The sequence below is a fragment of the Leucoraja erinacea genome, chromosome 3 (assembly GCF_028641065.1).
Source record: "Leucoraja erinacea ecotype New England chromosome 3, Leri_hhj_1, whole genome shotgun sequence".
Classification (NCBI taxonomy): Eukaryota; Metazoa; Chordata; class Chondrichthyes; order Rajiformes; family Rajidae; genus Leucoraja; species Leucoraja erinaceus.
Window position 1 is genome coordinate 73,247,187 of NC_073379.1, and position 14,729 is coordinate 73,261,915.

The 14,729-nt window shown below is 44.0% G+C and overlaps 1 protein-coding gene across 1 annotated transcript; it reads left to right on the top strand.

The window, feature by feature from the left end:
• Window positions 1-1,353: 1,353 nt before the first annotated feature.
• On the top strand, window positions 1,354-3,057 carry gas1a (growth arrest-specific 1a). Its single transcript, XM_055632930.1, has one exon. The coding sequence runs from the start codon at window positions 1,654-1,656 to the stop codon at window positions 2,491-2,493; it is 840 nt and encodes a 279-aa protein (XP_055488905.1). The 5' UTR covers window positions 1,354-1,653; the 3' UTR covers window positions 2,494-3,057.
• The last annotated feature ends 11,672 nt before the right edge of the window (window positions 3,058-14,729 follow it).

Genomic DNA, 14,729 nt, shown 5'->3' on the forward strand with positions numbered 1-14,729 from the left:
TTGATGATGACGATGATGAGGGAGGTGGAGAGAGGAGATGATGTGCAGTAGACGAGGAGATGGGGACTAGAGATGATGTTGATGATGACGATGATGAGGGAGGCGGAGAGGAGATGATGTGCAGTAGACGAGGAGATGTGGACTAGAGATGATGATGATGACGTTGTTGATGACGTTGATGAGGGAGGCGGAGAGAGGAGATGATGTGCAGTAGACGATGAGATGTGAACTACACAAGATGATGATGATGTTGATGATGACAATGATGAGGGAGCTGGAGAGAGGAGATGATGTGCAGTAGATGATGAGATGTGGACTAGACAAGATGATGATGTTGAGGGAGGTGGAGAGAGGAGATTATGTGAAGTAGATGATGAGATGTGGACTAGAGATAATGATGATGAGGGAGGCGGAGAGAGGAGATGATGTGCAGTAGATGATGAGATGAGGACTAGACAAGATGATGATGTTGATGGAGGTGGAGAGAGGAGATGATGTGCAGTAGATGATGAGATGTGGACTAGAGATGATGATGATGACGATGATGAGGGAGGCGGAGAGAGGAGATGATGTGCAGTAGACGAGGAGATGTGGACTAGAGGTGATGATGATGATGTTGATGATGACGATGATGAGGGAGGTGGAGAGAGGAGATGATGTGCAGTAGATGATGAGATGTGAACTACACAAGATGTTGATGATGTTGATGATGAGGGAGGCGGAGAGAGGAGATGATGTGCAGTAGATGATGAGATGTGGACTAGACAAGATGATGATGTTGAGGGAGCTGGAGCGAGGAGATGATGTGCAGTAGATGATGAGATGTGGACTAGACAAGATGATGATGTTGAGGGAGCTGGAGCGAGGAGATGATGTGCAGTAGATGATGAGATGTGAACTAGACAAGATGATGATGACGTTGTTGATGACGTTGAGGGAGGCGGAGACGCTGCCGGGCGGCCGCAGCTTCCGGTAGAGACGCCGCGAGGGGGCGGGACCGGAAGCTGCCGCGGTCTCAGGCTCCGGGTCTGTGATTGGCTGAAGGAGCCGTCAATCACACTGTGCAGCTTGCAGTGAGCGGATGCATGGATTGCACCTTGTGGTGGGAGTATTCATGGCGGGGCAGGAGCTGTCAACTGGCAACAGCGGGCGGGAGGGACAGCCCTGAGCCTCTACAAACTCGCAACATGAGCGTAGAGGGCGGGTGATGTCAACCAATAGCAGCGGCCGTCTCAAGTGAACGGGGCGAGAGCTGCGACTCTCGGCCAATGGGATGTGGCGACACAAAGAGCGGAGGCGGCGCCCGGGGCAGGGATAGGTCGGGGCTGCACCGCTGCTGGTTTGCAGCTTGTTGCATATATTAGGAGCCGCTGCCCAAGGCATTAGAGCACGTTGGGGTTTTTGTGTGTATTGGGAGGAAGAGGAGGGAAGTCTGCTGTAAAAAGAAACGGAGCCCAAACTCTTCGAAGCATTGCATGCAGTGTGTTGACGGGAAGGCAGGCGGGGAGAACGCGGTTAGACGTTCTGGGGGCAAATACCGAGAAAGAAGAAACTCTTCGCTTCGGTCGCAGAGGACTTTTGAATGGATGCGTGACATGAGCCATCCCCTATGCAAAGAAATAGCAAACTCCAAACCTTTCAGACACCAAGACGATGGCAAGTCTCTCTGGCTTGATCCGATTCGGGGGGCAACTCGTCTGTTTACTCGTCTGTTTACTGATGGTTTTCAGCAATTCTGGAGTGCTGGCCCGGCGGATCTGCTGGCAAGCAATCATGCTGTGCCAGCGAGAGCCCGATTGCAGCTTCGCTTACGAGCAGTACACTGAGGCTTGCAGGTCAGTGTTAAACCTGGAGACCAGGCGGTGTCCCAGCCACTGCATGTCGGCTCTCATCCACCTCAACCAAACGCAGAACGGACCCATGCTGGAGAACTGCGACTGCGTCCACGACGAGCTGTGCAAAAGCACCAAGCGTGCCATCGAGCCCTGCTTGCCTAGGACCCGAAACCGGGACGGGGTAATGGGCTGCACCGAAGCCCGCCTGCAATGCGAGATGGATTCACAGTGCAACAACGCCATGCGCCGCTACCTCCAGAACTGCGGCAAACTTTTCAACGGCATCAAATGCACAGATCAGTGCCGCGAAGTAATCGAGAGCATGCTGGTTATCCCGAAAGCTTTGCTTCTCAAGGAGTGCATCTGCGATGGATCCGATCGCCCCATTTGCGAGGCGATTAAGGACAACATGGCCAGACTTTGCTTTTTTGGACCCGAGCATAGCTCTGGTAGTAGCGGCTCGGACATGGAGCCGGATGAATACTGGGACTATGAAGATGATCCAACAGACAACGTTATCGGCTATAATGATGATAATAATAGAGGCACGAAAAAGTACGCTTCAAGCGCCAGAGGCTCCTCTACCGTCCAAGTGCCTAATGTTTTGACTTTGATGGCATCCATTTTATTACTACTACTACTGATCGCCCGGTTATAATTGAACAATGCAACTTTTATATTCTTATTCAATAAAGAAGCGCTGCACTGCCATCTACAATATAAAAAAAAGACAATTTATAGACTTTTTATATAAATTTTAATTCTGGTAAGATTTGTTTGTATTTCGTTTGCATCAGAGATATGAAATTATTCTCTGGTGCAACTAGTATAAATCTTATATGACTGGTGTTTTTTAACCAGTAGTTGTGTGCTTGTGTATAAAGTTACATTTGGAGAATAATTTATTGCAATATAGACTTAACCACATGGCTTTGATTTTGCATCGAGCAGTAAGTGAATGCATTGATTTTACCGGCTATGGTGCAAAATTTCAATACTTTTTACTAAAGGGAAATTGATTTATATTGAACGATCGACGTTACCAATTGAACAATATAAGATGCGACATATAGATTTGAAAAATCTTTAAATATGTATTTTTGGAAAACGAAAGATATAAAAATTGGCTTTGATAGAAATTGTTCTTTTAAAATATTTTGTAAGGTTGCCATTAACGTTGTATTTTCATAGAAGCCATAAAGAGTCATCTAGTTCAAAACAATGCCCCAAGACTCTGTGTGTGCGTGTGTTGGGTGAATGTGAAAATGTTGGCGTTTCGTTGTTAATATTAATAAGGTGTTTCGCGAACTTTGTGTTCTCCCAAACATCCAGGGGCTTCGAGTTTGCTGTTTTCACAGCTGACAGCACGGTCGAGTTTTGACTTTCGGATAATTGTGTTTCTTCTGCCTTTCATACTTTTATTGCAAGTTGCTGTAGAAATCAATAGAACAACCACCTTATTGAAAAAAATAATTCTAATGCACGGAGAGGCGGAACACTACAATTGCACAGTAAGCAATATTAACAGACATGCTGAGTCCACACTGGATGTTTTATATGAAGTTTCCGAAGAAACATTTAATTTTCTTATTATATTTTGGGAGATTTATCTTTTAGTTGCTGCATAATGCAACAAATGGCATAGTTGTCTACATATTTCCAGTGTACATACCTGTGAGCATAATGTGTAAGAAAATCTGTTATATTTCACTTTTTAACCCAAAAAAACTAAACCGACAATTGCATGTGTTGTGGAATGCAGCCGGTCCACTTGTTTGACCCATGTGCATCCACGAGATGTCTACTTAGTTCCACGGCTGTAAGGGAAAAGGGTCAAAGATGAGGATCATCACAAAAAAAAAGCAAAATACATCGGAGAAACCATGCATATAATGTAATGTCTTCTACTCTGAGTGGCTTTGAGGGCATTCAGGCTGGGCTCCTGCCAGGGCTCCTGATCTTCACTCAAACGCCCTTAGATAAATAATTACACTCTTAAGCGCCCGTCGAGTGCTGGTATACTTGACCTTGTAAATAAGAGTGTTTGCAGTAAGAATAAGCTCCATCGCTTGAAATCTTTAAACATTTAACACAAAGCAGGCCCAGTCCTCTGGGGAATTGCCCGTGCCTCCTCAAGTAAGTCGCGCCACATCAGCCTTGCAGAACAAGTTTATTTATCTTTTCTCTTGCTGTTTATTTTATTCTTCAATGTTGCGGTTGGAAGCCCAGTCAAAAGTTTAACTGCGCCCACAAATAAACTTACTTTGGTTGACGGATTTGTTTAACGACCGCAACCCTATTATGCGGATTTTACATAAAGGGAAACCTGTATGCTTACATTTGTAACCGCTGTAAGTAGCTGTTTGCACACCTCTTTATATGTACTTTAAAGTGGGTATGGTCTTCCCGGAAGCATCTTTCCTCACCTCGCATACACACTGAAGTAAATTTATGTTTTAATCTTTTGCAAATATCGTTTGTTTTCGCAACATGATTCGATTTAAGTTGGGGTTTTTTTAAATTCGCGTCTCAAATGATTAATTGTAAATATAGACTTTGACAGACTTGCCATTTCGTAAATATCAATTCGGATAAACGAAGGACCATAAAATAGAATCGTAGAATACTTTGTCAACTACCTGTTATTTTGACAGAGCTGGTAAATATATTACGTTTTAAAAGATGACCTGTTGACCCGAAGTGAAATGTTTGCTAACTACTGTCCAGGCGCTTTTTTGTTTCTACTATGTACATAGATGGACTAATGGCTCTTTAGGTAAGTCGAAAGCGGATTGAACATTCCCGTGCCATTTTGGTACACGAGACATAGTGAGATTTCTCCAGCGAGGAGTGAAGACATTAGCACTGCAAAGCCTAGGGTCTAGCAGCTGGAGTGATAATTAACCCAGAGGATAAATAGGGACTGGTTTACAAGCGCCTGTCAATAGCATCTGCCTAATATAAATCATCCGCCAAACGCTTGGTAAAGAACCGGGTTACCGTTGCATATAACACTGCTTAGAGAGTGCCAACAGGCATAACAAATATGAACCGGGACTGTCAGATACAGAGGAGAAGCGATCATCTTTATGTTTCACTTCGCTTCAATAACTAGTCTCTTATATTCTAAATTATGTTAATGCATTGTAGTTTTAACCCGGGTGTTTATTGCTATATCCATTACCCTGGCCTCTCAGGGGTGACATCAGTGACAAACTTTTATTTTCAAAACATGCACCAAATAAAAGAATCCATGGTGATACTTGTCGAAACGATGAGCGAGCCTACCCTTGTATCTTCCCATGCACCAAGCAATGTACGTAACTACTTTACGGTTGTTGAGCCAGGGATCTGTGGAAATAATATCGGTTGCACACAAGAAAAACCGAACTGACTAACGATCAATTGAATGAGTACTGCCTGGAGTTATAGTAAAATGATCAACTCCGGTGGACGCAGGCATATAGAACAGAAAGAATCCTGAGGTACCACGTTGAGAGGGTGCGGGGACTTTTTCCTCTCTCTCATTCTCGTTCTCTGTGACAAAATGTTTAAGGGACTCCTGAACAATACAAGAGAACAAGGAGCAGTTCATTTAATTGACAGTGACCATACAGTATATGGAGAGAGGGTCTCTTGGTCCACTGATCAGCCGGGCAGACAGCAGACCTTTTGTATACAAGGCACAATAGAGAAAAACATAATACTTGGTGTTTATGAAACCATCGTGACAACAACATTGACTATCCAATCAGCTAACCCGCGGTGGCCATTCTCCCACGAGTAACCAGGGCTCCAAATAATTTATTTCAACAATGTTTATTACGGGACCACAAGAGCCCTTCAGCTGCATTAATCGGGGAAGTCGAGTGGCACTTTTGTTATGTAAATGTTAAGCACATAATAGTTCAGTCAAACAATGAGGAGGCACTTCATTCTAGCATGCAACACGTCCAGGAAACTGCAGGGAATTATGTGGGAAATATCTACACACTGGCAACCCCCAGTCTCTAGTGCATCATAAATGTATGGGCTTCAGATATTGTTATTGTGGAAGGAATCCTTTCAGCGAGCAAATGTTGAGGTGACCCTTTACAAAACCAATACAGTGACACTGCTTAGGGATTATCTGCACAGTGGCAGTCCGCGGTCCCTATTATATCATAAACGTGTAGGAATAAGATTTGCTTATTGTGGAAATGTTTTATTTGGAGACAAAAGGTGCGGGTGTGAGTGAAAAATGACTAACGGACAAAGTGCAAGAATAATGCACTTGACAGGACACTGCAAGTAATGACGTGGGAAACGTCGCTACCTTGACAGGCGTTCTGCAAAGTTCGCGCTCCACTTAAATTTACGGGAACTTTCATTTTAGTTGTGCAAGAGATTGTTGGTATCGCAAAGTATACGTTATATCGAAAGGGATGTGTGACCTCATGGGATGTGAGGATTTATTTGGAATATCAAGTCAGTGACAGACTCAAGCCTTCACTTTAAGAACGCTAACGATTGTACTGACTGAAAATAAAAATATGAATAATGTGTATTATATATCTAATAAATCAGCAAGGCTCTCACCCGGACTAGAGGGGATAGATTTAAGGTGAGAGGGGCAAAGTTTAAAGGAGATACGCAGGACAAGTTTTTTACACAGAGAATGGTGAGTGCGTGGATTGTACAGACGGGAGTGTTGGTCGAAGCAGATACTTTAGTGGCATTTAAAATACTTTGGGACGGGCATATGGATATGCAGGGGGCATGGGTTATATGCGGGTAGATAAGTGATGGTCTTGGCATCATGTTCGGCAAAGACATTGTGGGCCAAAAGGCCCAGTACTTGTGCTGTACTCTTTTATGTTCTGTATAGGACAAATATGGTAGAAAAACATTTATCTTTAATTAAATCGTAAAAAATGGCTCGTAGATCACATTGTATTGAGATTGAGATTGAGATAAACGCGTAAAAATACTCTCTGCCCACCGAGTTCCAGAATATCCCACATTTTCATTCACTCCCTACACACTAGGAACACTCAGTGGTTAATCAACCGGTACGCCTTTGGGATGTGGGAGCAAACCGGAGTACCCAGAGGAAACCCACGGGGTTCACGGGGTGAATGTGCAAAGTCCACACAGACAGCATCCGTGGTCAGGATCGAACCCAAGTCTCTGGCGCTGTGAGGCAGCAGCTCTACCTGCTGCACAACTGTCCTGCCCAAATGTGTGGTTGAAGGATGGTGTGGTTGGAGGTGGAGATCAGATGATTATATAGCAGATCTAAATTGTGTGAACGTTTATTGCCTCAATGTCTAATGCAAATACCATTGTAGCTTAATGTTCAAATTAATAGACAAACCCCAAACGTGTAACAGGATCCTAAAAGTGAAACATCTTTATTAAAATATTCTAGAACTTTGGAAAGTAAAATAAAGCATGGATAACAATCGAAAGGCAATGAATAATTAACTCAAATTAATTGGATGAACAATTTTGTGTGGGTATGTTGTTCTATGTTAGACTAGGTGCATCTATCTGAAAGGCATATTTTACCTTATTAAAGATAAAAGAAGTACCAACAGAAGCAATTTGGCTTACTGAACTAGGACATTCTTACGAATTATATGGGAAGTGGAATAGGAAATTCATGGGAATTGACACTTGGTATCAATGGTCAACAGTCAACAGTAATTAATTGACATATATAGCAACAGCAGAACAGTTAAATTCTTACTTGCTGCAGCTTCACTGGCCCCTAAATGCAATATAATATATAATAATCAAAAATACATGAATGCAACCATCATACTAGGTGATCATAATAGTGCAAGAAACCCAAAGTCAGTAGTGCAACCAAAGACACGGTCTGTAGAAGAGTTATAGTTCCTGGAGTTAATGTTGTGATCAGTAGCCTGATGGCTGTTGGGTAACAGCTGTTTGTGGACCTGGTGGTCAGGATTTTCCTTTAGAGCATTGCCAGGGTGCAGTGGTTCTCTAATGGCATTGGCTGCCTTGTTAAGGCTGTATCTCCTATAGGAAGGACCCTTTGTTGATGGCTGAGGTTAGTACCTATGTTGGACCAAGTTTTCAAGAGAGAGTTAGATTAGCTCTTTGGGCTAAAGGAATCAACGGATATGGGGAAAAAGCAGGAACAGGGTACTGATTTTAGAAAATGATCATATTGAATGGCGATGCTGGCTCGAAGGGCTGAATGGTTTACTCCTGCACCTGAGCGATAGTTGATGAACAACAGCCTTATGTAAGGGTTCTTGTAATCAAAGTGATCCACTGCAGAATGGAGAGCCAGCGAGATCACGTCCCCTAATGAGCTATTGTGGCTGTAGGCAAATTGTAGCAGGTCCAGGTCCTTATTAAGGCAGGAATGAATATGCGTCATAACCAGCCTCTCAAAGCATTTCATCACCACGGATGTTAGTGCCATCGATCAGTAGTCATTGAGACTTCACCTTACTCTTCTTGTCCCTGGTATCACTGGTGTGCTCTTAGAGGAGATGGAAAGCATAGACTTTAATAATGAGAGGTTGAAGAAGTCTGGAAAAACTCCAGCCAGTTGGTCCAAGCAGGTTTTAACTGCATAGCCAAGTACACCATCGGGGCTGGATGCTTTCAGAGGGTTCACGCTCAGGAAGGATCTTCTGACCCGATGATTGAAATCACTATGCCATTGGGAGCTATGGAGGGTGGAGAAGGTACATCAACATTTTCCCTATCAAAAGGAGGATGGAAAGTATTGAGCATGTCTGGGAGTGAATTTCCACTTTGTTTCGCCATGGAGGAACTAACTGATGGCACATAAGCCCTGCACAGCTGTCGAACGTCCATTTCATCCTCCAGGTTAAAGTGTATTTTTTCAATTCTGATGGACTAATCAAGGTTGTCCCTGTACTTCCTATATGACTCTGTTTCACAAAACCTGAATGTCCGTGATCTGACTCGCAGTAGATTGTGGATCTCCTGGTTCATCCAAGACTTCTTGTTAGGGAACATTTGGAAGATCTTGGTAGGAATGCACCCCAATACATATTTCTGTATGATGTCGGTAACAACTGTGGTATATCCATTCAGGCCTTTTGCCAAGTTCTTAAACACACCCAATCTACGGATGCCAAGCAGCCTTGGAATAGTTTCTCTACCTCCCTGACCAGCTCTGAGCAATTTTCACCACTGGAACTGTGCTCCTCAGTTGCTGCCCACATACAGGAAGAGAGAGAACAGCAAGTGGTCTAGTTTTCCAAAATGAAGCCAGTGGGTGAGCAATAGCATTTTTCACTGAATTATTTTGTTCCAGCGTTAACTCACAGACATTTACTGAACAAAACAACAATGGTGTTTAATGATTACACAAAATATCACAATATCTACCGTTGCACCACAGAGAGCATATTAACGTATGGCATCTGTGTGTGGTATCTCAGCTGCACAGAGGCAGAGAGGAGAGCTCTTCAGCGCGTCGTCCACAGAGCGCAGAGGATCATTGGGACAGAGCTACCAGCCTTGGAGGGCATCTACCACACACGGTGCCTCAGGAAGGCAGTCAGCATCCATAAAGACTCATCACACCTCTGTAACGGACTGTTCGAACTACTTCCCTCCGGCAGACGTTACAAGGCCTTCTACGCCCGAACCTCCAGACTCAGAAACAGCTTTATTCCAAGAGCTATAGCGGCTCTGAACTGGCCCTGCTGAGTCCCCCCCCCCCCCCCCCCCCCCCCCCCCCGCCCCCCCTCCGACTGTCTCCCTCGGATGATCACGACACACAGCTTATTTATTTATTTTACTTTTCTTTTTCATCGGTTGGAGCTGCATACTAAATCTCGTTGCACTGACGTGCAATGACAATAAAAGATATTATTATTATTATTATTATTATTATTATTATTATTATTATTAATATTATTATTATTAAACGTACATGCTGTTCATGAATATTCCTTGACATTAGAGAGTTTCACAGAATTTTCTAATCATCTCAATGTGTTTCAAATAATTCATTTTGGCTATACAACTGGTCTGAGGTGGATAGCTGGAATGTGCATTAATGCTGCAGTGGACTGAATCCAAAGTAAACAGAGGTAAAGTCCTTTGAGGAAAGAGTCAAATGCTAAGACATTGCGGAGTTGTAATGGAAATGTATCCTAAGTGTAATTCGCAGCTGGTGACATCTGGCCACCCAGGCTCAGGACTCAAGCATGGGCACCAGGATAGAGCTCTGTACAGGCAAGCTGCATATCCACAAACAGAGTTTTTTCAATCCATTAGGCGGGATCTTAAATACTTTTTGAAAATCACAGCATCTACTTCAGCTTATAAAATTATAATAGTTTGACATAAAATGTCTTACTGGCAAGATTTTGGATTTACACTTTGCAAAGTAAAATCCAAGGCTCTAGAATCAAAGTACTCTGGAATAGGTTGAGAAAATTGCCCTGCATTAGTCTCAAATTGTCCAGTCAGTCCCAGTCCGCAGGTTTAACCTAGCTGCACGGTGGCACAGCAGTAGAGTTGCTGCATTACGGCACTTGCAGCGCCAGAAACCTGGGTTAGACCCCGACTACGGGTGCTGTCTGTACCGAGTTTGTACGTTTTCCTTGTGACCTGCAAGGATTTTCTCCAAGATCTTCAGTTTCCTCCCACACTCCAAAGATGTACAGATTTGCAGGTTAATTGGCTTGGTATAAGTGTAAATTGTCCTTAGTGTGTGTAGGATAGTGTTAATGTATGGGGATCACTGATCAGTGCGTACTCGGTGGGCCGTAGGGCCTGTTTCCATGCTGTATCTCTAATCTAAACTAAAACTAAACTAAACTCTACAAATTACCTTCCACCACATGCCTGTTGAATTACCCGTTGAAAACCTGGTTGGTTCTACTTGTAATTTAATTTCATGCAATCAGTATCTATCTATCTATCTATCTATCTATCTATCTATCTATCTATCTATCTATCTATCTATCTATCTATCTATCTATCTATCTATCTATCTATCTATCTATCTATCTCTACTAACTAAAACTCATTTTGTTACCTTCTGGTTCGTGTTGTTTTGTACATTTGCGCAAAAACGGTACACGATATCGCTACGATTTTCCGCCACCTTACTCGCCATTCTCCTGTGCTGCAAGTGCAACAAGTTTTGTTCCGATTGGTGGTATATTTTAAAAGTTATTAAGATTTTAATATCTTAAAAACCGCACATGCGCATATTGGCCTCCTCTCCTGTCAGTCATTGCAGGGACGATGACGCCCCTTCCTGCACCATCACTGCACTGACTGGCCGCATCCGCCTTCACTCACTGGTGGAGCCTGCCTCTACCCAGGGCGTCTTCTGGTTGGCTTGGCTTCCGGTCGACGCGGCTACAGTCAAAGCAACCTCCGGTCAGAGGAGTGGCAACCTTGAGATCTTGGGGAGGTGAGGAGGGAGAGTGGGGAAATTGAGGGAGAGGCGGGGGTAGGGAGGGAGGCGGGGAAAATGGGGGAGGTGTTGAGGGAGAGTAGGGAGGAGGAGGGACAGAGGGACAGAGGGAGATGGAGGAGGGGGTATGGAGGGAGGGAGGAGGTTAGGGAGGGAGGGAGGGAGGGAGGGAGGGAGGGAGGGAGGGAGGGGAGGGAGGGAGAGGGAGGAAGTGACTGAGAGTAGGGGAAAGGAGAGGTGAGGAAGGGAGGGATTGGGGGAGGGTTGGAGGAGAGGGGAAAGAAGAGAGAGGAGGTGAGGAGAGTGAGGGAGAATAGACGGAGAGGAGGGGGCGTGGGAAATTGAGGGAGCGGAGGGCAGTGGGGGAGGTGAGGAGGGATAATGGGGGGATAGGGGGAGGTGAGTAGTGGGGAGATGGGGGATAGAGGAATAGGAGGTGGGTAGGGAAGGGAGAGTAGTTATGGAGGGAGGGGGTGAATGACTGAGGATAGGGGAAAGGGGAGGGAGGGAGAGGTGAGAGAGGCATTGAGGAGAGGGGAAAGAAGAGGGAGGGTGAAGAGGAAGGAGAGAGAGTGGAGAATGCTAGGGATGAGGGGAAATGAGCCGCACCTGCTCAGTTGGGAGCTATGGGTGAGTGGTGGAATATTGCGTTGTGGGAACGGGTTGCGTTGGGGGACCTGGCCTCACGTGTGACCGGGACCTCACTGAATATTTGTCCCCAGGTCAGCCCCTTGCACATTTACTAAATGCACCCTCGACTTCCTGGCCATCAGAGGAGTGAGGATAAAGGACAAATCATCCTCCACAATAATCCTCAACGCAGGGACTCCGCAAGGATGCGTTCTCAACCCCCTACTTTACTCCTTGTACACCCATGACTGCGCAGCCATCTGCTAATCTAATTCAATTTTCAAATTTGCAGACGACACCACCATTGTGGGCTGGATATCAAATAATGATGAGATATAGCACAGGAAGGAGATTGAGAACCTTGTGTCCTGGTGTCAAGACATCAACTTTTTTCTCGATGTCAGCAAGTCAAAGGAGATAGTGATCAACATCAGGCAAAGCAGTACACAAACCACATTTTCATTGACGGTGCTGAAGTAGAGATGGTCAAAAACCTCAAATTGCTCGGAGTCAAAATCACCGAAAACTTCTCCTGGACCACCCATATTGAAGCAACGACCAAGAAGGCACACCAACACCACTGAGAAGGCTTGGGGAGTTTGGCATGTCCTCTGCAACTCTCACCAATCTCTACATATGTGCCATTGAAAGCATTTTATCAGGATGCATCACAGCTTGGTTTGGGAACAGCTCCACCCAGGACCATAAGAAATTGCAACGGATTGTGGACGCAGCCCAGACCACCACACAAACCAACCTCCCTTCTATTGATTCCATTTGTACCTCACGCTGCCTCGGCAAGCCCAGCAGCATAATCAAGGACGAGTCGCACCCTGGACACTCCCTCTTCTCCCCTCTCCCATCACGCGAAAGGTATAGAAGTGTGAAAACACACACCACCAGATTCTGGGATAGTTTCTTCCCAGAAGAAACTGAATCAGGCAACTGAATCATTCTACCACAACCAGAGAGCAGTGCTGAACTACTACCTCTTGATGTCATTCGGACTTGATCAGACTTTGCTGGCTTTACTTTGCACTAAACATTATTCACTTATCATATATCTATACACTGTAAATGGATTGATTGTAATCATGTATTGTCTTTCTTAGGAATAGTGTGAAACTTTTTCTCTGACTAGTTTGGTGAACATACAGGATTAGCTTCCTCAACAAATTAAAGAGTGTAATCCATAATCTTAATTAATGATCAAGAATGCAATTAAAACACAAATTAAAAAAAAATCAAAAATAAAGCACAGAAATAACAATTATTTTATTTGTCTATTTCATCAACAGCAAAGGTGTGAATTTTGTGTTCAGGATAATTTATTGATACAGAAAAAAAAATGTTCATGTGAATATCTGAGATAATGCAGTAAGGTGCTGATACCGAGTGGGGAAAAAAATCTCACATAGCATTGTTAAACAGAAAACAATATAGCAGTTTTAATATATTTACTGTTTCAATTAACTTTATTTTGCTTTTAAAGATCTCATTAATAATTGGGACTTTAATTTTGGAACAAATATTCTTAACTTTACCGAACTAATTGCTGATAAGCAACTTGGCCATATATATAGACGCTCTAGAATGTATATTGACACTTCACAATTAGAACTTTTGAAGGTGTCGAGGCACTAATAAGAAGTTTGGAACAATATTTAATAAAATCAATAATATTTGTCAATTTCAGAGAGTTAGATTTAGCTCTCAGGGCTAACGGAATCAAGGGATATGGGGAGAAGGCAGGAACGGGGTATTGATTTTGGATGATCAGCCATGATCATAGTGAATGGCAATGCTGGCTCGAAAGGCCAAATGGCCTACTCCTGCACCTATTTTCTAAGTTTCTATGTGCTTCAATTCATACTGTGGGTGAGATTATTTTATCCATAAAACGTAACAATTGATAAAAATGGTGTTATTGCTAAGTAGTACAGCGTGGAAACAAGCCCTTCCGCCCACCAAATCCGCACCGACCAGCGATCACCCTGTACGCTAATTCTATCCACATTAGGGGCAATTTACAGAAGACAATTAACCTACATAGAAACATAGAAAATAGGTGCAGGAATAGGCCATTCGGCCCTTCGAGCCTGCACCGCCATTCAATATGATCATGGCTGATCATCCAACTCAGTATCCTGTACCTGCCTTCTCTCCATACCCCCTGGATCCCTATAGCCACAAGGGCCACATCTAACTCTCTCTTAAATATAGCCAATGAACTGGCCTCAACTACTTTCTGTGGCAGAGAATTCCACAGATTCACCACTCTCTGTGTGAAAAGATTTTTTCTCATCTCGGTCCTAAAAGACTTCCCCCTTATCCTTAAACTGTGACCCCTTGTTCTGGACTTCCCCAACATCGGGAACAATCTTCTTGCATAAGCCTGTCCAACCCCTTAAAAAAATTGTAAGTTTCTATAAGATCCCCCTCAATCTTCTAAATTCCAGCGAGTACAATCCAAGTCTATCCAGTCTTTCTTATATGAAAGTCCTGCCATCCCAGGAATCAGTCTGGTGAACCTTCTCTGTACTCCCTCTATGGCAAGAATGTCTTTCGTCAGATTAGGAGACCAAAACTGAACTCCAGATGTAGTCTCCCCAAGGCCCTGTACAACTGCAGTAGAAGCTCCCTGCTCCTATACTCAAATCCTTTTGCTATGAATGCTAACATACCATTCGCTTTCTTCACTGCCTGCTGCACCTGCATGCCTACTTTCAATGACTGGTGTATCATGACACCCAGGTCTCGTTGCATCTCCCCTTTTCCTAATCGGCTGCCATTCAGATAATAGTCTACTTTCCTGTTCTTGCCACCAAAGTGGA

What these genes read in the sequence shown, in the direction of transcription:
- gas1a (XM_055632930.1), top strand. Translation starts at nt 1,654, where the DNA reads ATGGCAAGTCTCTCTGGCTTGATCCGATTCGGGGGGCAACTCGTCTGT.